General features: G+C 33.7%; 8 protein-coding genes across 8 annotated transcripts; 1 reads left to right on the top strand and 7 right to left on the bottom strand.

The window, feature by feature from the left end:
* Positions 1 to 1136: 1136 nt before the first annotated feature.
* Positions 1137 to 4578, top strand: LOC124938486. Its single transcript, XM_047478928.1, has 10 exons — positions 1137 to 1529; positions 1955 to 2262; positions 2343 to 2429; positions 2513 to 2920; positions 2989 to 3124; positions 3206 to 3368; positions 3452 to 3580; positions 3656 to 3853; positions 3934 to 4056; positions 4146 to 4578. Exons 2-10 carry the CDS (start codon positions 2028 to 2030, stop codon positions 4257 to 4259), a joined length of 1593 nt encoding a protein of 530 aa, XP_047334884.1. The 5' UTR covers positions 1137 to 1529; positions 1955 to 2027; the 3' UTR covers positions 4260 to 4578.
* An 810-nt stretch (positions 4579 to 5388) lies between these two features.
* On the bottom strand, positions 5389 to 7950 carry LOC124938743 (protein IMPAIRED IN BABA-INDUCED STERILITY 1-like). Its single transcript, XM_047479242.1, has 5 exons — positions 7333 to 7950; positions 6942 to 7226; positions 6321 to 6863; positions 6080 to 6235; positions 5389 to 6010 (listed from the first exon to the last, which is right to left on the bottom strand). Exons 1-5 carry the CDS (start codon positions 7810 to 7812, stop codon positions 5774 to 5776), a joined length of 1701 nt encoding a protein of 566 aa, XP_047335198.1. The 5' UTR covers positions 7813 to 7950; the 3' UTR covers positions 5389 to 5773.
* A 354-nt stretch (positions 7951 to 8304) lies between these two features.
* LOC124938744 (probable WRKY transcription factor 3) lies at positions 8305 to 10659 on the bottom strand. The gene is made up of 4 exons (XM_047479243.1): positions 9996 to 10659; positions 9241 to 9905; positions 8999 to 9160; positions 8305 to 8863 (listed from the first exon to the last, which is right to left on the bottom strand). Exons 1-4 carry the CDS (start codon positions 10419 to 10421, stop codon positions 8581 to 8583), a joined length of 1536 nt encoding a protein of 511 aa, XP_047335199.1. The 5' UTR covers positions 10422 to 10659; the 3' UTR covers positions 8305 to 8580.
* A 721-nt stretch (positions 10660 to 11380) lies between these two features.
* LOC124939615 lies at positions 11381 to 12010 on the bottom strand. Its single transcript, XM_047480075.1, has 2 exons — positions 11872 to 12010; positions 11381 to 11706 (listed from the first exon to the last, which is right to left on the bottom strand). Exons 1-2 carry the CDS (start codon positions 12008 to 12010, stop codon positions 11381 to 11383), a joined length of 465 nt encoding a protein of 154 aa, XP_047336031.1.
* A 1614-nt stretch (positions 12011 to 13624) lies between these two features.
* Positions 13625 to 14346, bottom strand: LOC124940629 (lamin-like protein). The gene is made up of 2 exons (XM_047481150.1): positions 14151 to 14346; positions 13625 to 13966 (listed from the first exon to the last, which is right to left on the bottom strand). Exons 1-2 carry the CDS (start codon positions 14332 to 14334, stop codon positions 13635 to 13637), a joined length of 516 nt encoding a protein of 171 aa, XP_047337106.1. The 5' UTR covers positions 14335 to 14346; the 3' UTR covers positions 13625 to 13634.
* A 1729-nt stretch (positions 14347 to 16075) lies between these two features.
* Positions 16076 to 18062, bottom strand: LOC124938415 (chorismate mutase 1, chloroplastic-like). Its single transcript, XM_047478849.1, has 6 exons — positions 17814 to 18062; positions 17131 to 17350; positions 16955 to 17041; positions 16741 to 16884; positions 16559 to 16651; positions 16076 to 16490 (listed from the first exon to the last, which is right to left on the bottom strand). Exons 1-6 carry the CDS (start codon positions 18011 to 18013, stop codon positions 16254 to 16256), a joined length of 981 nt encoding a protein of 326 aa, XP_047334805.1. The 5' UTR covers positions 18014 to 18062; the 3' UTR covers positions 16076 to 16253.
* An 806-nt stretch (positions 18063 to 18868) lies between these two features.
* Positions 18869 to 20341, bottom strand: LOC124938414 (BAG family molecular chaperone regulator 8, chloroplastic). Its single transcript, XM_047478848.1, has 2 exons — positions 19721 to 20341; positions 18869 to 19644 (listed from the first exon to the last, which is right to left on the bottom strand). Exons 1-2 carry the CDS (start codon positions 20276 to 20278, stop codon positions 19012 to 19014), a joined length of 1191 nt encoding a protein of 396 aa, XP_047334804.1. The 5' UTR covers positions 20279 to 20341; the 3' UTR covers positions 18869 to 19011.
* Positions 20342 to 20760: 419 nt separating this feature from the next.
* Positions 20761 to 23038, bottom strand: LOC124937895 (UDP-glucose 6-dehydrogenase 2). The gene is made up of 2 exons (XM_047478225.1): positions 22913 to 23038; positions 20761 to 22412 (listed from the first exon to the last, which is right to left on the bottom strand). The coding sequence occupies exon 2, from the start codon at positions 22385 to 22387 to the stop codon at positions 20945 to 20947; it is 1443 nt and encodes a 480-aa protein (XP_047334181.1). The 5' UTR covers positions 22388 to 22412; positions 22913 to 23038; the 3' UTR covers positions 20761 to 20944.
* Positions 23039 to 26534: the final 3496 nt, after the last annotated feature.

Genomic DNA, 26534 nt, shown 5'->3' with positions numbered 1-26534 from the left:
AATTAAATCCAATCCAATTTAAATAAATCTAATTAATAATAAGTCTCTATTTCATTTTAAAATAAAAAAAATTATGTTAAACGAATTTACCGTCTATTTGGGTCATTTCAGACCACTAATATCCTCAGCTAAAATAATAAAAATAATAATAATAACACCAACAAATATTAATTTACTCTATAATAACTAAATTATGTTAGTTTTATTAAAATAATACACATATTATATTTATTTAATATAACCTAAAATATAATTAATGAACTAAAAAATAAAAAATAAAAATAATTAATGAACTAAAAAATAAGAATAAAGGAGAATTAAAGCCACTTAATGATTTCAAGTCAACCCGTTTTGACAGGTTTATTAACCAGGTTATATGTGTTGAACCCGAGTAGAGATGTAGGCTTTATTAACCAGGTTATATGTGTTGAACCCGAGTAGGGATGTAGGCTTTATTAACCAGGTTATATGTGTTGAACCCGAGTAGGGATATAGGCCGGTTGATTAATCGGTTCTAGTTAAGTCTGAGTTTCCCTTATATTTTATAAAACAGTTAACCGATTAATATTGATATCGGTTTTACCGGTTCTAGTTCTACTGGTTCCGGTCGATTAACCGATTTAACCGTGAATGATAATTCAATTTTTAAATTAAGTATTAAATTTATTAATCAATTTTATTTTTCAAAATTTTTGTTTGTGTCATACTATTTTTCATTATTTTTTAGAAATATGTTATAATATATTATATTATTATTGTAACAATATAATATATTTTAAAAGTCTTTATTAAAAAGAATTAATATATAAATTATTAAATATTATTTATAATATATTTAATATTTTTTATAAAATAACTCATATAAATATATAATTAAATTATTACCGGTTTATCGTTTAAACCGTTTAAAAAAGTTCAACCGAAAATTATTTAACCGGAGTCGTGAGAATCGAAAAAAATCGTTAACCGAAAAGTGAGATTCGATTTACCAATAAACCGGTAAAATAAAAATAAAACCATATTTTGCCTATGATGTATTATTTGAAATTATTTCTAAATATTTTATCGAAATATTAAAAGATTATTTATGTAACTAAAAATGAAACAAGGTGTTCTTCTGTTTCTTTGATGGAGAGGGTTAGTTATTGATATGGAGGAGAAAGAGAGGGAGAGATTTTGAACCATCGAAAATGTTGGGTTTGATCGGCTGCTAGCCTGACCGGCAAAGGCTTGTCTAGCTCTACGGACCTCTAGAGCTGGAATGAGGGGACACCAATCGCCTTCTCCCTCCCACGCTCGTAACAGAAAATGGCCAAAATGGAGTTTTCAATCTTCTCTTCTATGCCCACACAAAAGGATCCACCATCCTCCCTCTCCATCTCTCTCCCAATCCCTCACTGTTCTTCCTCACCCAGAGGGAGACAGAGAGAGAGAGAGAGAGTGAGTGAGAGAGAGAGAGGAATTGGAAAGTTCTCTGTTTCCAATGCTCTTGATCTTCCTCGTTCTCGCAACATTGATCAATCTTTAAGGTTTGTTTAAACCCATTTCATTTTCAATCCAGAAGAACCCTAATTTGTTGTTACCCAGTTCCTTCGTTTTCTCCGATTTACGTATTTTGGATTGAACCTATATTTGTTTGTTTGTTTAAGCTTGCTTTGTATTATTTGATAGCTGCCTATGTTATTGGGGAAGCAAGGAGTGCATATCTCGTCATTGATTATTTTATAGGATTTTTCTGTCTTCTCCATTTAACTTGAATTGAACCTGTCTATGGCCCTTCTTGTGTTTTTTTAAGAAAAAAACTTATTAGCTGGTATTCAGCTTTACTGGACATTTGAATTGGCTTTATTATCTGAATGCTCTCCGCAATGGAATTGGTGATTCAATATCCTTGAAAAGCTTTATGAGAAAAGAATGAGGATTCACTGTCCATTTTTCAAATTTGTTGATGCAGTTTATCAACGAGGTTTGCATTTGCACTAAGATCATCCTTGAGTTTTAGGATCGAATAGATAAGTTACAGGGAAATGGGTGCTTGTTTATCCATGCCCTCTCGCACCATTAAAATAGTGAGCAAACGCAGTTGGACTAGTAAAAGAAGGAGAAAGCTTCTAAAGGCTGCTGCTGAAGGAATCAGGAAGAGGAAGAATCAGTCTGGAACTCTTGTTAACGACTTTGTTCAAGCAACGGCTAACTGCGGAAGAACCGGAGTCTCCAATTCTTTGTTTCAACTCGCACAGTTGCAGTATCAGATTGATTCAGGTATTCATTCTCCATTTCTAATTTCCATAAAAATAAACTAATAAAATTTGGGTTATGGACTAATTTCTTGTTTCCACCAGTGATCTGTCAAGAGGAAACTTGGTTTGATTCTCTTAGCTTAATGGACTCTGATGGTGATGATGAATTTAGCAGTGTTCATGATGGAGGTAATGAATATCTTGTGTTTCCGACCAAGCTGTTGTAATAAGCCGATGTATTATTATTATTATTATTATTATTCTCAATGCAGATTGTCCCCCTTGCATTACAAGTAGCCAACAAATCTTTCAGTATGAAACCTCATCACACTTTATTGACAACAATTCAACTTACAAAGAATACCATGAGAGTTATGTGAAAATCGATGGGAACGAGATGTCAACGGAGTCAAAAGGATATACGTTAATAAGTTCCCAAATGAATGGAATAAAGAACCTAGATTCTGTTCATGGAAGCTTTAACTTAAGGCTTGACAATGGAGGTTTTGAAGATAACACTGGGGAGACTTTTACCAAATCTAACTTACCTCAGTTAGTTTCTTCCATGAGTTTTAATGACACAATTATATTAGGTCAACAAACTCAGACTCGTAAATCCACTGTGATAAGACTCTCCTTGAAGAGAACGTCTGTCGATGGAGAAGAGACCACTGGATATTGTAAGTACTTTTAATTATAACAAACGTTTTTTTGAAATAAAATTTACATCTTCTCTTTCCACATACAGGTGAAACAAAAAGCTTTTATTATCGTCCCAAAGCAGGACTCTTGATTCCTTGTGCGGTTGATGGAAAGCCAATTTCTGGAACTTGGTCTGAGATTGCACCGTCAAGTTTTAAGCTTAGAGGCGATAGCTATTTCTTGTACGTTGATGTTATTATTGGTTTTACATATGGAATATTGGAAGAGGTATATTTTATGCTTTTTGAAATTCAAATTTGCAGAGATAAGAAGAAATCCCATGCTCCAGAGTTCAGTGCTTACACACCTATTGGAATGGATTTGTTCGCTTGCCCAAGAAAGGTTAATCACATTGCTCAGCATCTTGAGCTTCCTTCAGCAAAAGCAAGTGAAAAGTTGCCTTCTCTCCTAATCGTCAACATTCAGGTGCAACTTCAGCAGCCATATAGAATTTTGGAATAAAATTTTGTTAATGAAATAAAATTATATCTATATATGGATTACTGCAGATTCCCACTTATCCTGCACCTATGTTTGTTGGTGATGCCAATGGTGAAGGCCTAAGCCTCGTCCTATATTTCAGACTGTCTGAAACTTATGAGAATGACGTCTCAGTTGCATTTCAGGATAGTATCAAGGTAAGTACTTCATGATGCATACATCCCTTTTTTAAAACAGAAATTTGTTGATGATTTGTTTGTGTTGTGAAACAGAAATTGGTTGATGATGAGATGGAAAGGGTTAAAGGGTATACTAAAAAAGAAACACTAGTCTCTGTCCGAGAAAGGTTAAAGATTCTGGCTGGTTTTGTGAATCCTGATGATTTTGTCACAAGTGCTACAGAAAGGAGGCTTGTAAATTCATATAACGAAAAGCCCTTTCTTTCAAGGCCCCAGCACAGTTTCTATCAGGTGGAAGTATTATTTGTTTGTTTGTTAAAAATGAATGTTTTTATTCTTATGATTTTAAATGGGGGTGGTGGTGGGTGCAGGGAGCTAATTACTTTGAGATTGACCTGGATGTTCATCGGTTCAGTTACTTGGCAAGGAAGGGTATTGAATCGTTTAGAGAACGTTTGAGGAATGGAATAATTGATTTGGGTCTAACGATGCAGGTAGGTTTTAATAAATAAACTGGTGTTGTATTTGTCGTGTTTTGTATATTAATTTGGGGAATGAACAAAAAAAAATAAAAAATAAACAGGCACAGAAACCAGAAGAGCTGCCAGAGACAGTGCTTTGCTGCATGAGACTAAACAAGATTGATTTGGTTAATCATGGTCAAATCCCTACACTCGTGATCCCAGAAGATAATTGATTGTTTAATCAAAAACAGAGATTTTGTTTCTTGGGGGAGAATAATGTTTGATGTAAATAACATAAGACATGGAAGTGTATGGAAAACTAAATATGCTCTCTCTTATAACAACAACAACAACAACAAGAACAACAACTGTTATTAATGTCTCTCTGCTTCTTTCTTTGTTTCTTTCTTTCTATTGTCTCTTTCTCTCCCCCCATGTTATTATGCATATCAAATAGCTTGGGGAGGAGATGTTTCAGAAAGTACATTTAATTGTTTTGATGAGGTCTCTCTCTATTGAAATGTGCATTTTACAATGAATATATTGATAGAACGATTGAATGCTTTTTTTTCTCAACAATTAGTTTGTTTTTTCATTGTTCATCATCTTATGATGATTTGTTCCTTTTAAGCTATTCTATCACAAATTAAGTTATTGCTTTTAGTCGGTGTTGTTGCCCATAATATGCACAGTTAGCAAATTAGTTTTTATGTTGCTTATTCTAAAATAACAAGTATTTTATCATTTGATTTGAATCATAACTTCTCTCTTCACCTTATATAGTATAAAATTAAAAATTAAATAATCAATTATAGATGCAAACAAATTAAGAATATTTGAATAGACATAATGTCAAATTTAATTTAAACCGAAACTAAGCCCTACAACTACGGTTAGTAGATATCGTCGATATTGATTAAACAGCCTTAAGTCATTAATGGCTGTAGCGAATCAAGTTGTTATACCTGTTTAGCAATAAAGTTGATTGGTGAAAAAAGAAGATTGGAAAGAAACAATGACAGGAAAAATATCGTCGTTAAAATGTTGGTAGAGAAATACCATAAGGCATAGTAATGGGCACAAATTGTGTTGTTAAATCCAAAAACATACTGAGTGTATTTTTAGATCTGTCTGATTCTCAAAGAATGAGGGGCAATAGATTAATCGAGAAATTAAGGTCTCTTGTTCTTATTAGAAGAACGTGATTCAGTTCTGTCGCTAAGTGCTTTTAAAGGAAGAACTGATTTCTCCATTTGCAGTTGATTGTTGTTCTTATTTAAAAATATGAAAGTGTGCTAAGATGTAAACTGGGAGATTACGATGAAAGTTGGGATAGACCGTGTTAAAAATGAGGCCAAAATGTAAATGCAAATGAACACAATTCATTGATATAAGATTACAGACAGATTGAGAATACTGTACTAGAAGTAGTAGTTAGTTAGTATTCATAAAGAAGCTTTAACACTACAAAAGCAGCATCCTCTCCGATGTGCTACCGCCATAACCATATATATAACAAATATATAGTTTTTGGGATTCGATTGATTCAACTCATCCAAGATAAAAAAACAAGGAGAGCTAGAGCAAGAAAGAAAGAAAGAAAAAGGGGAAAAATTAACCTGCATCAACTATTTCAATTTCTTCAATTCATGATTGACATAGAAGAAGAAGGAAGAATAGAGCGATTTCACTCTTTTCTGCTTTTTCCCAATTTACAAACGTGCAGGATTTCACTGACTGACTAGCTTCAAAATCTTTCAGCCTGGTACAGTATGGGTCCTGAGAATGGAGCTCTTACCATTTTATTGTGTCCTTCTTCCTGTTGCTGTAACTTTCTGGAGAAGATACTTTCCTCTTCTCTTAATAATCTCGTCATATTGAAGCTACTGGATTGAGCAAGGGGAACTGAACGAACGCTGTCTGCTTCAGACACATCCGACACTTGAGAGACTTCTGATCTTGTATCATATGACTTTAGTTCCTCCTACAAACACAACATAAATTGTCAAGCTTTTTACTTTCTGAATCAATTTTCCTGAAATTAATTAATTACCCTTTGATCTTGTTGGTAGAATCTCTCTCCAGCTCGTGATCTAACATGAGCAGCCTTTCTTTTCCACTCTTCGCGAATTTTAGCAGTCATCTCCTTATTCGGTGGATACTTTGGCAACATAGATGGAATACTTGCAAAAGGCTTCACCTTGAAATACTACAAAACAAAACAAGACCAACAACCACCTTCATGTTCCTGTTTTTTTTAGATGAAACAAAATGTTTAGAAAACAAACTTATACCTCGGAATCAAGAGCAGATGCAGCAGACTCGCGATCAATAGGATCAACGGAAAGTAACGTTTGTAGTAGGCTCACGGCGCTTTGTGGGAATTGGATACATTTCTCTTCAAGTGTGCTTGTATAAGGTTGTTGAGGTTTGAACATACTTGCAAGAGGAAGTTTAGACTTGGTCCAATAATCTTCGGGTGGAGAACCACAGAGTTTGAAGATCTTATGAAGTTGTTCAACCTCTGTTCTGCCCTTGAGAATAGGTCTCCCAATGAAAAGCTCGGCAAAAACACATCCAACGCTCCATAAATCGATGGATCCACCATAGCTCGTCGATCCAAGTAATAGCTCGGGTGGACGATACCACAATGTCACAACACGGCTGGTTAGGTCCTGCCTCTGCTCTGAAATATTATTGGCTAATCCGAAATCTGTTATCTTTAAGACCCCTTCGTTGTTCACCAAAATATTGGACGTCTTTATGTCTCTGTGCATTATTCCTCGCGAGTGACAGTGCTCAACACCACGTAATAGCTGTTGCATGTAGCACTTTATCTGGAAAATGATTAACCGAAAACATCATCATCAGAGATCCAGAAAGTGATACTAAATGATAGGACACAATGAATTAACCTGGGCATCGGTGAACTTGATGTCGGGACAGGATAATAAACCGGAAAGATCGTGTTCCATGTATTCAAATACGAGATAGATGCTGGATGATAATCGGTTGGCAATTAACCCTTCGAGTTTCATGACGTTGGGATGATTGAGCTTGCGGAGGATGACTATTTCTCGTGCCATAAACTTAACACTCTCCGGTTGGAAAGCGTCGAATCGAACCTTTTTTAGAGCAAACATTCCTCCGGTTTCCTTGTTGCGAGCACGGTACACATTGCTGTATGTGCCTTGTCCAATCTGCACAAATTTTATACAAAAGAATCATAAAGATTATCAATTTGCCAATGATTCTAATCAAGTATCTCCGATGAGATCACGTTTGAAAACAGATACTATTGTTTACCTTGTCCATTTTCTCATACAAGTCGGACTTGAGTGGAAGCCAGCCATCGATGGCTTCACCAGCAACAGCGCTCAACCAACAAGGCCAACCGGCAGAAATTTGCTCAGCCTGGGTTTGTCTACCGAATCTCAAACCGAAGGAAGGCCTTCTCTCAATGTTAACAACACCTACATTCTTCAAAGATTTGGACTTGAGTACTATTTCACGAGAGCGGGGGACACTTTCTAATAATTCAACAGCCTTCTTGAGCTCCTGAACCTCTTCTTCATCATCATCTTCAGGTTCTTCCTTTATTCCTTCTAGTTCTACAAATTCACCTCGTTTGTGAAATGCAGAAGAACCCTTCTTACGGGAAGAGCTGCTGGATCTAGAGCTGCTGCGGCGGTGGTGTTTGCGAAGAGCTAATGCTGCTCCTCCTGAATTAATGTGAGACGGAGGAGGAGAAGGGGACGCCGCCCATTTGGAGCTAACGCAACCCATTTACTCTCCCCCAAAGTCCACCGCCCATCCACTAGAAACACACAAATCCTCCCCCAAAATATGGTGCAAATGAGTCTGTCAACAAATGAAAGAGGTTTTCATTCCCTTTTCTCCTATCTTTAGCAGGTCCTAAGAAAGAACTCTGCGGAAAATCCCATAACCATAATTCAAATCTGAGGCCCAAACTGTCTCTCATTTTCTCCCCCTTGTTTCTCTACCATCAGATGGAGATCCCTTCTCGCCAGGGATATGCTAATTTTAGGGAACTCCTTCTGGACAAGCAAAAAGTTCAAGACCGTTAGAATCAATTTGCATAAAATATATCCCACTTATTTACCTTCAAATTAACAAAATTAAAACAAACACACCTTATTTTTCCACTTGGGATGCCATACACCAGAGGGATCCCTACAAAATAGAAGACCCTCACACAGCATTCAAGTCTAAGAACAAGGATTCATGGAAATTCAAACTAATAATAATAGACATGTTTTCAAAAACATATCTTCATACAACATTTATCATGGTTGAGGAGTTTCATTTACAACCCAGAAAAAAATATATAACTTTAGATCAGTTGTATATATATATAAATATATATATATATAGAAAGATGTATACATACCTACAAACAAACATACTACATATACTATATATACCAACAGACACTTAGTTACTTAAACCAGCCACATTCAACACAACAACAACACAAAAAACACAAAAAAAAATCGGATAAAAAAACATATTTCTTCTGAGACAGAAACCTTATCAAGCTGTTGTTATTTGCTCCTCCTTAAGCAGGAGCTGTCCCCCTCCTCCTCCAATAATATCCCCAATCAGCATCTGTTGTTTCTTTCCAGCCGCCGCCCTTTTCTGTTTCAACTGCATTGCGCTGTTTGTTCCTCCACCACCACCATTTCTCGCGCCTGCTACAGGTATATCATGGCTGTGTTTTCCTTCGTAAGTTGTCACAACCGCTTTTGGATCAGCCGAAGCCCTCTCCACGTGCTTCCTAACATTGCATCCAGCGCTCGTGCATTTGTAGTAACTCCTACATTTATTCATATGATACGAAAAACTACATTACATTACTATCTAGCAAAATAATATGAATCATGATCTATAAAACATACGACACTCAAAACAGAGAGGAGGGATTTTGATGATTGATTGATTGTTCGATTACCTTGGGTAAGAATTTCCCTTCACCAACTTCTGCCCATACTTACGCCACTTGTAACCGTCATCCAGAAGATCAACTTCACTTCTAGTCTGAACAACGATTCTGCTCTCGTTTACTGTTTTCTGTGACGAAACAACGTATGATGTTCCCCCAACATCTCCATTCCTGCTCAATGTATAATAATAATTAAATAAAACATCTCCAGTTCAAGAAAAATCAAATACACTTAATAAGACAAGCCTTACCCAGATTGTCTTCTCTTCGGATTAGGTTCTTCGTCTTCGTCATCATCCTCATCCAGGCGTATCTCATCTCGACGAATACCTACTTCGTTGTAACTCGTAACTAATTGGGAAGAAGATGCTGGGACTGTTCCAATTGACTTTCTGGTTTCTGTTTCATCCATCGAACCTTCTGTATATAAGTTACTCTTTGTTAGTTTATCGGGATGAGGAAGCTCGTGAATATGTTGGCCTCTATAGGTAATCTCGGTTATCTGGCCATCGAAATTTCGCTCCACTTTTTTCTTGACGGGGCAATTCAGATATGTACATTTATAATAGCTTCGAGGATATTCGCTGGCCTTGACTTGTTTCTGGCCGTATTTTCTCCAGTTGTAGCCATCGTTAGCAGGTCTGTCGACTGCAGGCAGTGGTGGCAGTGTTTTCCTATCGGATTGAGTAACCTCTGAAGATTCCATGACTGAACTTTCGGGATCTGATATTGTTATCTCTTTTCCCATGGTCGGATCGAAATCAAAGGACTGGTTGCTTAAGAAAGATTCGATGGATGCAAATGATTGTTGATTTTGTTGATTGTCTTGTTGGATAGGCATGTAAGTCTGTTGTGACAATGCTGCCTGCGCTGTAACTTGTGCTAGAGCTTGCTGGTGGCTTATCCCAAATGGACTCTGTTGTATGAAGATAGATGCATGAGAAATTCATAGATCCCCAAATCTTACTAACAAAAAATGAAGAGTCTTTTTGAATTAATCAATTACCTGACATAGAGAGAAGAAACTAGGGGAGTCAAGTAAACCTGAAGGGCTGAAACCAGGAGGAACAGTAAATAGAGGAGATTGAGCTATCATTAAACTGGTGGGACGATTTTGCTGAAACCCTAGTTGCCTCTCGCTTACACTTTCAGAACTCCTTTCGTTGGACGACGAATTGTTATTATTAGTATTGTTGTTGTCCAGAAAGTTTACCTTAGGGCTGGCGATGGCGCCAGCCAGAAGCTGAGAGAAGGAAGCAGAACCCACGTCTTGAAAATGATCAGAAAAGAAGTTGGAAACCAGAGTCATAGGTCCAGGGCTGCAGCCAGTCCCGTAGGCGAAGAGGGAGTCAAAGGAAGCCCGTGATGGAACGGAGATTGCCGGTAAGGGAGGTCCATGATCCGGTTTCGAGATGCCAGATTTCTGACCCATTTCAAGTATCAGTCGTCAGTGAATCTATGTTCAATTGGAGAAATCTGAGTTGACTAAAGAAGATTAAGGGTTCTTCTTCATTTGCAAGTTTCTCTGGGTAGGTAGGTGGGTGGGAGGGAGTTTAGTTTAAAAAAAGTCGTCTTTGTGTGTGTATTTGAGGTTGAGATTCATGAATATGTATTTATGAGTTTCTTCTCTTACCTCTTCACCCCACTATTTAGCTACTTCTTCTTCTTCTTCTTCTTCTCCAGAGAGACCGCTTAATATTAGAGTTTCTGTCTTATCTTTTTCTTCAATGGATGTGGAGCCCATCCAATAGAAAGGAAGAAGATATCATGTGGGTTTTCCTCATATCATCCATCCATCCATCCATGAATATTAATTAATTAATTAATTAATTAATCTGATAATTAAAAACAAATTTCATAGTTAAAAAAAAATTATGTCTGTATCAAGGTAGGCATTGAGTGTCTGGCAATGGGCCATGGCGGCGACCAACTTGCACCATATCTACAGCTCCCATGAGGAAGAAGAAGAAACATTAATTGCCTAGGCCTTGTTTGATTTAAAATAATTTTTTTACTCAAATTACTTTTTTTACAATCTCCTAAAAGTTAAACTTGAATCCTTGAGTTTGAGAAGCTAGGCCACGGCCACGCCTCTACATTACTTAATAACCACATACATACATACAAGATAAATTAACCAACCAACCAACCAACCAACCAGCAATTATATCATATTTTTCGTACCAAATGTTCATTCAATGTCAACCAACTTTAATTTTGTTAAATATCTAAAAGTGGGTCGACATGTTCAAATTGACACTATTTCATTTGAATTCATTTCTGACTTGCCAATGACGCATGCAAACTGTCTCTTAATTACTAATAATGGGTTTTTCCCATTTCATTGCATAATGCATATTTGCATATAGCTAGCAGCGACAATATTTATTACTAAACTAGGATTATCAATAAGAACAATAACAATAACAACAACAATGGTTGTTCGGAAGAAGAAGAAGAAGAAGAAGAATGAGGAGTAGAGGTTGCATTAACAGCAGCGGCAGCAGCATAATAACGGGTGACATTTATGGTCAGCTTCATCCCATGAAAACAATAACCGCCGCTGCTGAGAAAATAGTATGTCCTGGCCTCAGTTAGCTGGAAGACATCCCGACCGCCCCTAGTTATATTTGTGATAAAACTTTGGTCATTGCAATAGTTGTAACTTGTCTCGTTCACCTCCAACACGTTGTAATAACGTTTGTCAAATCTAAACACTACACATAACATAATTGAAATGTTTTATCAGTTTAATTTATGATTATTCAAAATGACATATATATATATAAAGAAATGACACTTACATAGCCAATCGGTTTGAAAGAAATGGTCGTGCAAGGCCCAGTCAGTGTAATTAATGTTTTGGGTCCAGCCTTTGTTACCTCCGACCTTGTGTAGGGTCGGAGGAGGAGACGGGTCCTGGCAGACCCCGACGCTTATCAACATCCCCAACACGACCGCAATCTCCATCATCATCATCCCTCCACCGCCAGCTGATCTTACCCTACGTCCAAACTCCATTTTTTTTTATTTTGTTAACTGATCTCAATTAGTTAAATAATATATACTATATGAAAACGGTTAAAGTGAAGTGGAAGACAACTATATAATATATGAACGGGTTAAGCGTGGTGGTAAAAGGTAAGTAACAAGTACTATGTGTGTGTGTTCATTGCTGTAAATCTGTTTTGAGTTACACTATTTAAATAGAAAAGTAAAAATAATTTAGTATTTTTATTAATAATTTAACTATATATTAAGGAGTTATTTGAAAAAAATTATATATCTAAATAACCCATATCAAACAAAACCTACTAATAATAAAATCATGATTTGAGTGGTGTACAATGAAATTAACTCTTTTTTTTTTTTTTTTTTTAATTAACTTAGTTCAGATCTATGTCAAGAGTTCAATTTATTTTTGAAAATCTTGAATTTTTGAAATAGTGCTCATATTCATTTGTTTCATACTTGTTTGAGAATTCATTAAAAGAGAAGGAATTGGACTTATGGGGATTGCATAAGATTAATTGATCCTCAAGAGCAATGTATTTGCATTTGAAAGTATTTATGGACAAAGACCCAAATACAAATCAGCCTAACGTTGATTAAAGAACCTAATTGATTCCGATTTTACAAGTCTTTCTTAAATCTGAACAAAAATTCCAACAAGTTTGGTTACTGACTATGAAAGTTGTATGGTACTGAAAATAAAATAATAAAAAAGTTCTTAATTGTCCATATACCAAATTTCAAAAGCAATTCATTTCATATAACAAATTAAGTTTATCATATAACAAGTTGATTTAGTCATTGACTGATTGATTACAATCTAATAAAAAGGAAATTAAATCATATAGAATTAATTAATCCTAAAACAGTTTTTTTTAATATGATAGTCGTTTATACATATCGACAAAAAATACAGCGTTCACATTGTCACCAAACATACCCAAAACACAACAAGATTAACCATTTGAGAGTAATAATGAAAACATTGACAAACAAACCTAACATAAAATCTAACATTAACGACCTCGAAATTTCTCAAGGAGATCACAGAGTTCACCAACCGTTTGCATCGATTTTTCAAAAGAGATCTCTCATATCATAATAATAATAATAATAATAGAGTTGCAGAGTGAACACGCGGTCACTAAACGACATACAGTTTCTTTCGAGCCAAATAGTTCACCATAAAATAATCGGAATAGTGACACATCGACTCAATCCAATTGAGCTCATAATCTCTATAAAAAAAAACATTCCAACAATCGACAATTGACTCAGACATCACTCATTGAATGACAATCATGTCCAAGGTAGCCAATAAACAAATACAAAATGAATGACAATGGGAATCAAACCTAGCCCATTTAATCTATTAGCCAATATATGTGACATCTTCAACTGAATAGAATAAATTTATGAATGAAAAAGTGATATTATATAACATAAAATTTTAAAAGGTTATATATATATAATGAACTGAATAAAATATTCTGAAAACTGTTAAAATCAAGCTAAGTAAGTTAAGCAAAGCAAAGGTAGCAACAATAAAAATGAAAGGCTGGTGAATAGTCATATCATATATAATTCAATCAAAGTATTTCAGACAACCTGATCAGGAAATAATGAGTCTCAATTAATTGATCATATCGATGCCAAGAACGGCTGCTGCTGCTGCTACAATGAGTCCTAGAAGAAATGAAGGGTGGTTTGTAGAAGCAGATTTGCTCTTTTTGGGTTGAGCTGAAGGAGGCGGCGGTAGGTTTTGGACGTCAATCAGTACCTTCATGCCCCCCCAGCAGAACCCTTTACCGCTAAGGAAATAGTAAGGTCGGGTCTCCTTAAGTTGGACCACATCTCTTCCAGCTCCGGTGGTACAATTCTGCAGGAAATGATCCGAGTTGCAGGTCTCGTAATCTGTTTTATTCACTTCCAATACGTTCATCTGGTTTCTGTCATAAACAAAGTCTGGAGGAGAGGAGCCATACATTGATTGATTGATCAGTAAAACAATCATCATTAACGTAAACCCTAGCTAGCTAGGGTAATGTAAGACGAACAGATGCAGACGCGATAAACTAGATTATCGTAAGATAGATCAATCGATCTATAGATAGAGAAATTAGACGTAAAGAAGAACATATATACGTACATAGCCAATCGCCATTATAGAAGTTTTTGCCTTGAGCCCAAACTGTGAAGTTAACGTTGGTGTTCCATCCCATGTTCCCTCCGACGGTATACCGCGTCGCCGAAACTTGCTGCAGAAGAACGCACGCCGTCACCACCAATATCGCCGCCGCCGCCGTCGGAGTGCATCTTCTCAGCCAGTCCATCTCTCTCTAAGAATGTTTTCGTCTTCTTCTTGGCAGGTTAAAATAAAATAAAATAGAAGAAACGCATAGAATTTATATAAATAAATAATTACTTTGTCACGCTCACACGCAATATATAAGCAAATAAAGTAAAACGTGGGCCAGTCAGCATTTTTATTTTTATTTAACGTGACCCAGTGGATCATTTGAAATGTTGTATAATCTATTAATAAGCTATCTCCTATTAATTATAGTCACCCAGAATTAATAATATCTATATAACACTTTAAATAGAAGAAGTAGGGGGCATCTAATTTTTTTAACTAAAAAAAAAATAAAACTAATAAATATAATTTTAAAAATTAATTTTTTTATTAATTAGTTTTAGAGTTATTTACCCATAAAAAGAAATTATTAAGAACAATTTGTAGGGGACAATTTGACTGGAAAGAATGTTTCGTGATCATTATCGAGCAATGCGTTTAGAGTAATGATAGGGGGAGCGAAAAATTTGTAGCGAATGGGGCAGCGAACGACGTGGAGAGCTGATTAGATTGCTGACTAGGTATCTATTTATTTTTATCTTTTATCTTCATTAATAATTTTCTCTCTCATCTTATTACTTACATTTTCTCTTTCTATTTTAAATAAGACTGGTTCAATAAAACAAATTCTTAATAATTTATCTTATTAATTTTTATTATTATAATTTTTTTTTAAATTATTATAAACACATTTTAGTTATTTCTCTCTCAATAATTTATTTTCTTTTATTTTTAAAAAAATTAAAATTCATAATTAAAATGACTAAAATTAAAATAAATAATAGTTAATTGTGTTATATTTAATTAAAAACATTTACTTGAGTTAATTTACTATTTTATATTAATAAATTTCATAATTTAAAGAGTATAAATAAAATAAACTTACCAAAAAAACATGATCCAAAATGTAACATAACATCTACTTTTACAAAAAATTAACTAGATATTATGTTGTTTGTTTTTGTAAAAGTAGATGTTATGTTACATTTTGGATCATGTTTTTTTGGTAAGTTTATTTTATTTATACTCTTTAAATTATGAAATTTATTAATATAAAATAGTAAATTAACTCAAGTAAATGTTTTTAATTAAATATAACACAATTAACTATTATTTATTTTAATTTTAGTCATTTTAATTATGAATTTTAATTTTTTTAAAAATAAAAGAAAATAAATTATTGAGAGAGAAATAACTAAAATGTGTTTATAATAATTTAAAAAAAAATTATAATAATAAAAATTAATAAGATAAATTATTAAGAATTTGTTTTATTGAACCAGTCTTATTTAAAATAGAAAGAGAAAATGTAAGTAATAAGATGAGAGAGAAAATTATTAATGAAGATAAAAGATAAAAATAAATAGATACCTAGTCAGCAATCTAATCAGCTCTCCACGTCGTTCGCTGCCCCATTCGCTACAAATTTTTCGCTCCCCCTATCATTACTCATGCGTTTAATTCATAATTCTATTATTATGACAATCAAAGAAATTTCATTGGATAAACTATTTGGAGAACTCATTTATCATCTCCGTGCTCGTTAAAATTTATGTTTGTAATGCTTTTGTCGTTCAACTTAAAAAGTATACAGACCATTTATCAAAAATAAATATAATTTTTTTTTGTTATCAATGATGAGTGGAAAAAAAACAATTATTTCTTTTCAGGCAAATGTGCCAAACAATCAGGCAAGAAGATAGCAGCACAACACAGGCAAAATCCCAAGAAAGAGTAGGAAATTCAAGCATTAGGTGTTTGTTTAGCAATTCTTCAAACATTGAAAGATAAGATCCCAAATTATCAAACAAAGAAGAAAGAAAGATATAAGGTCATGTATGAAACAAAGAAACAACAACTGATTGTGTATCTAATAAAGTACTCACTTCCTCCTTTTCAGTCCAACCTTCTAAGCAAATACTGAACTTGAACTTCCTTAGTCAAGGGCATGATCCATTCTCCAAACAGATGAGCAATTAAGCTAGGTATAATTTTGTAGGCCGGATCTGTCTCTTCTTCAATAGCCACTCCAATCACTTCTTGACCATAAGCTTTCGCTTTCATCTCCACCCTGTTCTTTACAGCTTCCTCCACAACAGGATATGTCAGCAAATCCATCAACCCTGTCCTGTCCTGTAAATCTCAACAACAATCAACAATCACCCACATTCCTCAACTTAATCTATATTAACCACCCCCACCTGTTCTCTAATTAATGTCTCGTAAGCTTCTGGCGACTCCAGAAATTTTGCCTCTGCAACAAATTTCCCATAATGAATTCTTTTCGAAAGTGCCTGCAAGCAAGTAGCTAATAGAGTGTTTAACAGCAGAAAAGGTTAACTTGAACTTGAACATGAACATGAACATGAGAGCAATTATATACCTGAAGGCAAATTGTATCACAAACAGCAGCTGATCCATAATTACCATCACTTCCTTTCTGAACTAATCTTGGAAGAAGATTTCTAAAGTACATATCCCACACTTTCTTATTAATGTTGATTGAATCCGAAACTGGATGAAGAACCTATCAAATAGAAAGAAGTCAATTAAATTGGAGCTTCTATAATATATGTTTGGATCATTCTATAACTTACCTGGGGATATTTCAGAGGAGGAAGTATTGGGTAAGGCAGGTCATCTGGGAAAAAAGGATGTTCATCAGGGGACTTGTATCTTCCAACCTGATGATTGTGTAAGCCGACGTCAATAACAATTATAAGATTCCTCCTAAGTTCTATCTTAGGCTAAAATGAAGTAGAAGATGACATACTCCAGCATGAAGCTTTTCAGTTTCTTTCACCATAAACTCAACCAAAGAACCCTTGAAGCCATCCATGTCAAAAACATCAGATTCATATGTCTCTGGATTAAGACGATATTGAGCTCTTTCTAAGAGACCAAACATTATACTGTCCTCTTGTCTAACCAAACAATTTCTTATACCCTCTAGAGTGTAGCTCTGAGTCTCATCAATCCTTTCTTTAGGCAATCTACAGAAGAAACACAATTTAATTTAGCTAATAAAATCTTCTGGAATTTACTCTTCCTTCTTGTTCTATCTACCCATATCATTGTTAAATGATGTACAAGAACTGTCTTATTGAACAAGTCAAATTAAGACATGAACAGTGCAAATGGTTCAAAAATTCATAATTTGCACACAAAAAATCCTCACAAATAGTGATCCTCATACACAAAACTCATAACTAAGCATTTGCTCCATTCTCAGTGAAGAAGAAAATCAAAAACCTATCTGATGAGGAAATGTTTTACTCACTGCTACACATAACGAGGAAAATAGTCAAAATCAAAATAAGTTAAAAGCTGAAAGCTGTGGCGCCGCCTTGAGAAAATCTCAAATCGCAAACGCAGATTGTGTAAAATCAATCAATCAATCTGTATCAGAAAGCAACTGATCGGAACTTATCCTAAGAAAGAGATGAGAGAGCTTACGGGATCGACATTGAAGAAGCCTGAACCGATCGAGCAAAACGATTGGAAGGACTGGAACTGGAGCATCTGAAACTGGCACCGCGGATGCTCTTGTGCAAGAGAAAGTAACTGCTCTGCTTTGAAGATTCGAAAGTGGTATTCACAGCCCCAGCATATCCATGCAGCTGCTGGTCAATTCTCAAGAAAACCGTCGTCTCCATTGAAGAAGAAGAAATCAAAATGACGAGATTTTCAAAGAATCTCTCTCTATATATATAAGAGATAGTAGAGAGAGAAAGGGAGATTAGCTTAATCAAATCAGATTTCAGCCGTCTTAATGTTTTAATCTTCACTGGAGCCGGCACCAAACATTTCAAACCAACTGATTACTCCAGTTTTCCTTATTATAAAAAAAGATATATATAAAATAAATTTAATAATGAAATAAATATTAATTTTACAAAATAATTATATTAACTAAAGCTGTTAGTACAGATAAATAAAAGAAAAAAAAAATCCCATTTTTTTTACCCAAATTAGAATGATTATAAGATTTAGAAAACATGTGTTAATGGGGAAATAGAAAAGTTAGACTTGTATGCTTTCTAATTAAATACTATAATTTGATTGTAAGTACACAAATGGATTAAAAATATTTTGTACTGTTTTCTATTCTTGAAATAAAAACACAACTGACCAGCAGGCAGCATTAATATTGAAGCTTGGTACCCCAACAAAAATAAGAGTTTAAGAAATGATTATATAGTTAGGTTTATTTGAAAACACATTGTTATATATACTTATATTGAATGTTCATAATAAATTTAGCAATATCTGATTATCTATTCACTTAATAGATCAAATTTCAATTATTTTAAACAACTATACTAAAACAAAATTTCAATTATTTTAAACAACTATACTAAAACAAAATTTGGATTCGGAGATTCAATATGAAACATATAAATATCATTCCACCTCAAATAGGTCAAACACATTTCGGGGTTTATTTTGATCGGAACAAAATGGTTAAAATGATTTAAAATCGACATCCTTGAATCAAATACAAGTTAATATATCAAATTTCAATTAGATTAGACATGAAATGTTACAATTAATTATTCCACAATAACAATAAGGGGTTCAAAATTGGGACCTACAATACAAAACACCAAAATCACAACAATTTTTCTTATTAAAATCATCATCTCATCAATCATCACCTATTTTCATTGCCTGCAGCATTCCTCTTCATCTTCTTCATCAGATCACCTCTTCGATCCATCTTCACTGGCAATGGAGCAGAAAACACTAAATCATCTTTATAATTTTCATCATCTTCTTCCTCCAATTCAGCTTCATCTTCCTCGCTCCCTCCTTCTATTGCTTCCAGTTTCCTGTCAAGATTGTCTACAAGCTCAATCTCATCATCATCATCCTCTTCTCCACTCGAATTTGTCTCTCGTGGGATTATGGTAGCCCTGTAAAGCTTCCCATTATCATCAGCAAAGGTAACAGTTTTCTTCACTTTGCTTTCACCTCCACCGACCCTCTTCAGTAATCCCTTAACCGGATGATCCCCAATGTCAAAGTCGCAACCTTCTTCGTCTCCCCCGACGAAGCGACGAGTTTTATCAGCTGGGCCGTTTGACCTTCCTCTTAACTCTCTACCATCTTCAGACAATTTGCCGGCATCAACGCGGGAGTAAACCCTAGAGTTGTTGTTACCACGATGATGTTGAGTGGTGGATCTTACAACCCTTTTAAAGCAAACCCTATCGATTAAATCCATGAACCTGATCAAATCTCTGTTAATCGATCGTTTACCATCTCGAATCATCGGATCACCGCCCTGCAAACGATCTAGGGCTTAGATGCGGCAATTGACGGAGACATCTAGATTATAATCAACAAATGAAACTATTTACCTGGATGGATTCAAGTTTCTGAAGCAAAGCCATGGACTTGCGAGAAATTAACTTAGGATCGAATTGAGCATTTCCTGAAGTTGAGTCTTTGAGAGAGTGCAGAGCCGATTTGATGGAAGCGAGTTCTTTGAGTTGACTCAGGGTTCTTGATCTACGAGCAAGGAATGCTCTGAAGTGAGTCTGGATCGTACGAGCTGCGATATCACGAAGATTCCAGACGGGAGCGGATGAGAGACGATGTCGGAGGAGGGAAGATTCGAGAGCGGCAATGCGGCGGATGAGAGAGGATACGCTGGGATGGGTCTCCTCCGGCGTGGGCTTGCGACGCAGGTGAATGAATTGTTGTTGAGAATGACGGATCGGCGGAGGTGGGTAACTTTGAGCTTCCAATTCCAGATGGTGGTATAGATCGACTTGAGAAGATGGATATTGATGACATGAGGGATACAGATGGGTTTGCTGCGGCGGCGGTGGAGGAGGATGGCAACAACAGGTATGAGGACGGCAGCAGTCGGCGGCGACGGCGGGGTTAGGGTGGTGGTGGTGGTGAGACGCCATCGGGACCTTTTGCTTCTTCTGTGATTAGTTTCAAGTCAAGAGCAAAGGGAAAATGGAAAAGGGAAATGGGTCCAAGTTGTGCTTAAATTTGAAGATAAAAACGAAACCCATTTTTAATAAAGGATCTTAGATTAAAAAAAATAAATTAAGATTATTTTGTAAAGGATCTCAGATTAGCAGTTGATTAGGCATAATATCTACAAAAATATTAGCTACAAATGGTCAATTTTCAATAACCCATTCCTAATTACTCAAATTAAATCAAGAATATCGAATCTTTAAGGTTTTGGGACAGCAAGTTCCTGTCAATGTTTTGACGCACATGGTGTCTGACAAACAACCCTTTACAAATAATTTATTTTTCTTTTCAAAATGATCAAATATGATGAACAAAATATGGAGATTAACAAATAAATCACTAATTGGAATCAAATGGTAAATATCATAAATAGAAAAAGAAGAAGAAGAAAAAGAAGGTGTATTTAATATCAATTTAATCTCAATGCTACAAGTAAACTTGTGCACTAAAAAAACAAAACAGAAATCACCATATTATAAAACAAGTATCTTTACTTAATCAACAAAGACAATAATCAGAGAAACTAGAAAATTAGATATATCAAAGAACCCATCATAGATTTGTTTTGAGTTTGTCTGTCTGTCTGTCTAGGCCACAGCAGGCATGTCCTTCAACCAAGCATCAATAGGCTTACCAATTGAATAAACAATGAAACCAATCTCCCTTAGCTTCTCAGCATCAACAACATTCCTTCCATCGAAAACAAATGCTGGTTTCTGCATGTTATCGTAAATCTTCTGATAATCAAGAGTCTTGAACTCGCTCCACTCAGTCAGTATGCACAAGCCATGAGCATCTTTAGTCGCAGCATAAGCATCCCACACCACACTCACTTGCTTCACAGTAGTTGGGCTCATAGGTTGCAGGTGAAGAGGATGGTCCCAATCAAACTTCTTCATGGTCAGATCACGTTGGATCTGGTCCTCAGACACTTGTGGATCGTATATGCTCAAGCGAGCCTTATCCTCAAGAAGACCCTTGCAAACATCTATAGCAGGGGTCTCTCTAGTATCACCAGTGTCCTTCTTAAACGCGAAGCCAAGAATCGCAACCTTCTTGTTTGAGACAGAGTTGAACATGGAGGATACCACTCGGTTAACGAATCTACTCTTCTGATAGTCGTTGATCTTGATCACCTGTTTCCAGTATTCCGCCACTTCAGGTAAGCCATTGCATTCGCAGATGTAAACCAGGTTCAAGATATCCTTCTGGAAGCAAGACCCACCAAAACCGACGCTAGCGTTCAAGAACTTTGGACCGATTCTAGTGTCCTTACCCACAGCGTAAGACACTTGGGTGACATCAGCTCCGGTGGCCTCACAGAGGGCAGACATGGCATTGACGGATGAGATCCTCTGGGCTAAGAAAGCATTCGCAGCCAGCTTAGACAGCTCTGCAGACCAGAGATTGGTGCATATGATGTTACTCTCTGGGACCCAATGGGCATAAACGGACTTCAGCGCTTGAATTGCCTTCTGCCCATCAGGAGTATCCCTGCCTCCGATTAGGACACGGTCTGGTTGAAAGAGATCCTCGATCGCAGTCCCCTCCGCAAGGAATTCCGGGTTTGACAGGATTTGAAACTTAATTCCCTTGCTGTTATGGGTCAAGATCTTCTCAATTGCTTCAGCTGTTTTGACAGGAACTGTTGATTTCTCAACAACGATCTTATCTGATCTAGATACATCAGCGATCATACGAGCTGCACTCTCCCAGTAAGTTAGATCCGCAGCTTTCCCTGCTCCAAGTCCCCTAGTCTTGGTTGGGGTGTTAACAGAAACAAAAATAATATCAGCCTCACGCACATGCTTCTCCACATCAGTGCTGAAAAACAAATTCCTTCCTCGACACTGCTTAACCACATCATCAAGACCTGGCTCATAGATTGGAAGTTGTTCACTGTTCCAAGCATTAATACGAGGAACAGAGATATCAACTACAGCTACCTCAATATCTGGACACTTGAGGGCAATGACTGCCATCGTTGGTCCACCTACATAACCAGCTCCTATGCAACAAATCTTCACCATTTTGTACTTCTTTTTTGTCTAACACCTACACAATGAACAGAAACAAAACCAGCATCGTTAATAAACAATAGATGCAACAGAGAATTTCCAAGATCTAGGTTCAGTGGTTGCAAATGATAAAGAATACTTGATTTGATCAAATCCCATGAAACATAAATTAGCATAAAAGCGCATCACAGAATGAATGAGAAAGATGAACATGCATATGAGATTCCTGTAAACAGATTCAGATCATATCCAACCATGTTCCGATCTTTCAAGAGAATTTTACAGATCAAGCACACAATTCCACCAGGTAATAAAAAACAACAACCAGTACATAAACATAAAATGCTAGTAAACCCAAATCGTGGTTCATTTAGTCCACAATTTTGTCGATATGATCGAAGTTATATGAGCTTATACAGAGCAAGAATTCAGATGCAAGATCTAGATTAAAAGTTTAACATAAAAGCAAACAAAATGCAAGTAAATGCTTGAAAGTAGATCTGAAAAGAGAGATGAAGAAAGGAAAGTGAAGAGTACCTGCTGAGAAGAAGAGTCACGACCAAACAACTACTTGAGAAGAAGAAGCAGGGGGGGTTTATATACCCGTTGGCAGAATTTCAGATCTACCTTCCAAGATTCTGCTAAACTCACGGATAGGTCATCCAAATTTTACTATAAGATTAATATGTCATCAAATTATTTATCATCACAAATAAAAATAATTTTAAAAGATTTTATTAAATTAAATGAAACTTTTTTTTTAAGTAAAAAATTATTAATTTTTTTATAAAATTTTAGATCAATTTATAAAAAATGAAAGAAAAAAAAGTGTAATAAATAAGCTTATATTTAAAGGTGACATTACCCAGTAATTTATATATATTTTTTAATTGAAAACTTAATTATTATTATTATATATGAAAATAAAAAATAAGAAAAAATAATGAAAGATGAAAATGGAGTTTACGCGTGTTCCACGTTTGGCGCACCTTATTCAATCATGTTGCTGGTACATTTTTTTTTTATAAAAATGTAACATGATATATATATTTTATTTTTATTTTTTTATTCTCTTTTTACCTTAAACAAAAAGTTTCATGTTAAATCTAAATAAAAATATTTTTATTTTTTACTTTAATAATATTTAAAAATAATATAAGTATCACTTTTTATTAATATTTGTGTAGAAAATTTGATAAAACAAAAAGGAAGTCAGTTTTAAAAAGTTTAAATAAATATATCTAAAAAAATCTGATTTTTACTTAAAATGATCTCCTACATCAAACTTAAGAAAGTATAGATTATCTCATTAATCTTTTCACATATAACCTTATTAATTAATAAGTAAATCAAAATATTAAAATATATTTTATTTCATTTAAAGTTGGTATTATTAATATTAAAAAAATGAATATAAATAATTTAATATATTATAAGTTTATGAATTCCATTTTCCAAGTGTATGAAATTTACGCGGTATTTGATGGTCTGGCAGTGGCAGACAACCCATCATATGATCTCCACCGTTGGTTATGCAATTTGACTTTGTTTGTGACACCAATGGATTAACGCCGACCCTTTGGAGTTTGGACCATCAAAATATACTTTTCTTTTTTCTTATTATTTGTTTCATTTCCACTTATAAATTTCTTACTCTCTAAAATCATTGACTAATTTATTCAAAATATGACAAGAGCTTTTACTAAATTTTGGATTTTTTCCCTAAAATTTGAATTGCCTAAATTTAACTTTATTATTTTATTGGAAAACAAATTCCTAATTTGTTTCTACTTAAAAAAATTGTTGACCTGTTATATTTTATAGGAAACAATTAATAAGAAAAATAATTTTGTTTCCTCTTGTGGAGTTTAACAAAGAATTGAAATCATAACGGTGAATTATAAGAGAAAAAAAATGATGAATTGATTTTTCACTTAAATTGAACTAGTTTTCAACGATAAATAAATATATATTTTAAGACTTTTATTAATTTTATTTTAAAAAGAAAAATTTTTATTAACAAAATTAAATAAATAAGTTATCTGAATTTTTAATATTTACATTTTATACTAATAAAATAATATTTTTTAATATTTTAATTAATAAATTAAATAATTTAACTATTGAAAAAAATAAAATATGATAAAATATTTGTTTAGTAAGAACATTAATGAGTTCTAAGTTTTGTTTATAAATTTTTAAAAAGCTAGCATTTTTTTATTCATATTTTATTAATCACTCCATTTAATTTATCAATTAAAATGTTTATTGTTTGATTTTTTATTAAAAATATATTATTTTATTATATATTAATATAATTTAAGTTTTTTCATTAAATAAACTCATTTTTTTAATATATACCAAATAAGTTTATTTAAAAAAATGATTTTGTAATAAATCGAATACATACAAGCCCGCCGACTTTATTTTTTATTTTAAATTGCATCTCAAGATATGTAAATTATTATTAATTTAATATATATATATATATACCAGAGTTGGAATTCCTATAAAGGTTGCCTAAATTTTAAGTCTCCCTTTAAAGACTCTTACAAAGAGGCTCTTTTAAGTAATTTTTATATAGATTAAGCTAGTTTGACTTTGTGATAATTTATATCGATTAAGCTCTCTTAGTCGATTACAAACTCTTTGCATGTTTAAGGATTGGTTCAGTTTGGATTTTTTAAATAATTTAAATAAAATCAAACATAATTTCACTCTCATCTCATTCCTTGTATTACTTAAATTATTAATTAAAATACTAAAATATCATATATTTTAAATTATTATTATTTTTTATTTATATATCAATACATTTTAAGTATTTTTACAAAAAAAACTAACATGTAACACGTGCATATGCACGAGTAATAATATAAAATAACGTAAAAAAATATTACGGTAAAAATGTGATAGCATTTTTAATTTTATTTTTAACTGTTTTATATGAGCGGGTCAACCCACAATCCGACTAAAGTATCCATTTACTCTCACATTCCAGAACGATCTCTAAAACAATTGATACAATTTGATTCTCAACTAAATTAGTTTGACCTCTAAAGTTCACTTCTTCCCCATACTTATTACGAATAAAGGGAAAATGTAAAGACTATCATTAAAATAACTCAGACAAAATTTACTATATTCATATGAATTATGTCTCGTATCTCTATAAATATGACAGAAATTTTCTATTATTGCTCACTAATAATAGTGAAATCTATAGCGCAGAGTCAAAAGATAATTATGACTGGTTAAAAATTATTTATGAACCATCGCGTTCATCAGATTTGGTGTTAATTTAAAATATAAAGTGTTATTAGTTTAGTTGGTTAAAAGATTTGGTTAAAAGATTGTACCTATATCATTTTTTATTTTATTTTTAACCATTTTAAGTTTATGGGCGGGTCAACCTACAATCCGACTCAAATATCAATTTACTCTCACATATATATCCAAATTAATCACAGCTCTCGACCCGATAATCCGAACACTTTAAAAATTAAGCATCATTATATTATATATATATAACTATATTTCGACAAAATCATTACTCATTATTTTTTTTTCTCCTCTAAATTTTAAAATAACACAAATTCGAACCAGTCTTAAAAGTAACTCCATCCGAACTAAACTAAAAAAAAAAATGAAAGAATCCAATAATATCAACTTCAAACTCAAACACATTACTTTGAGTTTTCGATATTCTCTCCCGATCAAGACTCATAACTGCGATTGTGAAAAATAAAACACAAAGATATGATCTAAATATATTTAAATCCTTGTTCTATTTCCAAATTTATATTTAAGTCATCTAATTTATAAATTATATAAATATTATATAATTATTTTAGATTTCATTATTTTATTGTATTTTTATATTTACATTAATACATATAATAATTTTACAAAATGATATTTTTATAAGCATATAAATAATTTTATTAATACTATTTTTATAATTTTATTTTACTTTAATATATAATTGTATTTTTTTAGCTTGTATATTGTAATTTTTTATTGTGTAATGAAATTTCATTTATAATTTTTTTTAATGTAAATTTACTATTTTATAATAAATTTATAATCAAATTTAAAATAATATTGTGGTGTAATTTGTAACATTATAAAATATATATGGGTGATATTAAAAAATTAT

The sequence above is a fragment of the Impatiens glandulifera genome, chromosome 5 (genome assembly GCF_907164915.1).
Source record: "Impatiens glandulifera chromosome 5, dImpGla2.1, whole genome shotgun sequence".
Taxonomy (NCBI): domain Eukaryota; kingdom Viridiplantae; phylum Streptophyta; class Magnoliopsida; order Ericales; family Balsaminaceae; genus Impatiens; species Impatiens glandulifera.
This window is presented reverse-complemented; position numbering and strand designations above follow the sequence as displayed.

Coding starts and splice junctions, on each gene's coding strand:
- LOC124938486 (XM_047478928.1), top strand. CDS start 2,028: ATGGGTGCTTGTTTATCCATGCCCTCTCGCACCATTAAAATAGTGAGC. Junction 2,263..2,342: donor GCAGTATCAGATTGATTCAG/GTATTCATTCTC, acceptor TGTTTCCACCAG/TGATCTGTCAAGAGGAAACT. Junction 2,430..2,512: donor TAGCAGTGTTCATGATGGAG/GTAATGAATATC, acceptor TTCTCAATGCAG/ATTGTCCCCCTTGCATTACA.
- LOC124938743 (XM_047479242.1), bottom strand. CDS start 7,812: ATGGGTTGCGTTAGCTCCAAATGGGCGGCGTCCCCTTCTCCTCCTCCG. Junction 6,864..6,941: donor TCAAGTTCACCGATGCCCAG/GTTAATTCATTG, acceptor ATCATTTTCCAG/ATAAAGTGCTACATGCAACA. Junction 6,236..6,320: donor CATCTGCTCTTGATTCCGAG/GTATAAGTTTGT, acceptor TTTGTTTTGTAG/TATTTCAAGGTGAAGCCTTT.
- LOC124938744 (XM_047479243.1), bottom strand. CDS start 10,421: ATGGGTCAGAAATCTGGCATCTCGAAACCGGATCATGGACCTCCCTTA. Junction 9,906..9,995: donor GTTTCTTCTCTCTATGTCAG/GTAATTGATTAA, acceptor TTCATACAACAG/AGTCCATTTGGGATAAGCCA. Junction 8,864..8,998: donor AAGGGAAATTCTTACCCAAG/GTAATCGAACAA, acceptor GAATAAATGTAG/GAGTTACTACAAATGCACGA.
- LOC124939615 (XM_047480075.1), bottom strand. CDS start 12,010: ATGGAGTTTGGACGTAGGGTAAGATCAGCTGGCGGTGGAGGGATGATG. Junction 11,707..11,871: donor GACCCTACACAAGGTCGGAG/GTAACAAAGGCT, acceptor TGTTATGTGTAG/TGTTTAGATTTGACAAACGT.
- LOC124940629 (XM_047481150.1), bottom strand. CDS start 14,334: ATGGACTGGCTGAGAAGATGCACTCCGACGGCGGCGGCGGCGATATTG. Junction 13,967..14,150: donor CTATAATGGCGATTGGCTAT/GTACGTATATAT, acceptor CCTCTCCTCCAG/ACTTTGTTTATGACAGAAAC.
- LOC124938415 (XM_047478849.1), bottom strand. CDS start 18,013: ATGGAGACGACGGTTTTCTTGAGAATTGACCAGCAGCTGCATGGATAT. Junction 16,885..16,954: donor CTCCTCTGAAATATCCCCAG/GTAAGTTATAGA, acceptor TCTATTTGATAG/GTTCTTCATCCAGTTTCGGA. Junction 16,491..16,558: donor AGACATTAATTAGAGAACAG/GTGGGGGTGGTT, acceptor TGAGATTTACAG/GACAGGACAGGGTTGATGGA.
- LOC124938414 (XM_047478848.1), bottom strand. CDS start 20,278: ATGGCGTCTCACCACCACCACCACCCTAACCCCGCCGTCGCCGCCGAC. Junction 19,645..19,720: donor AGAAACTTGAATCCATCCAG/GTAAATAGTTTC, acceptor GATCGTTTGCAG/GGCGGTGATCCGATGATTCG.
- LOC124937895 (XM_047478225.1), bottom strand. CDS start 22,387: ATGGTGAAGATTTGTTGCATAGGAGCTGGTTATGTAGGTGGACCAACG.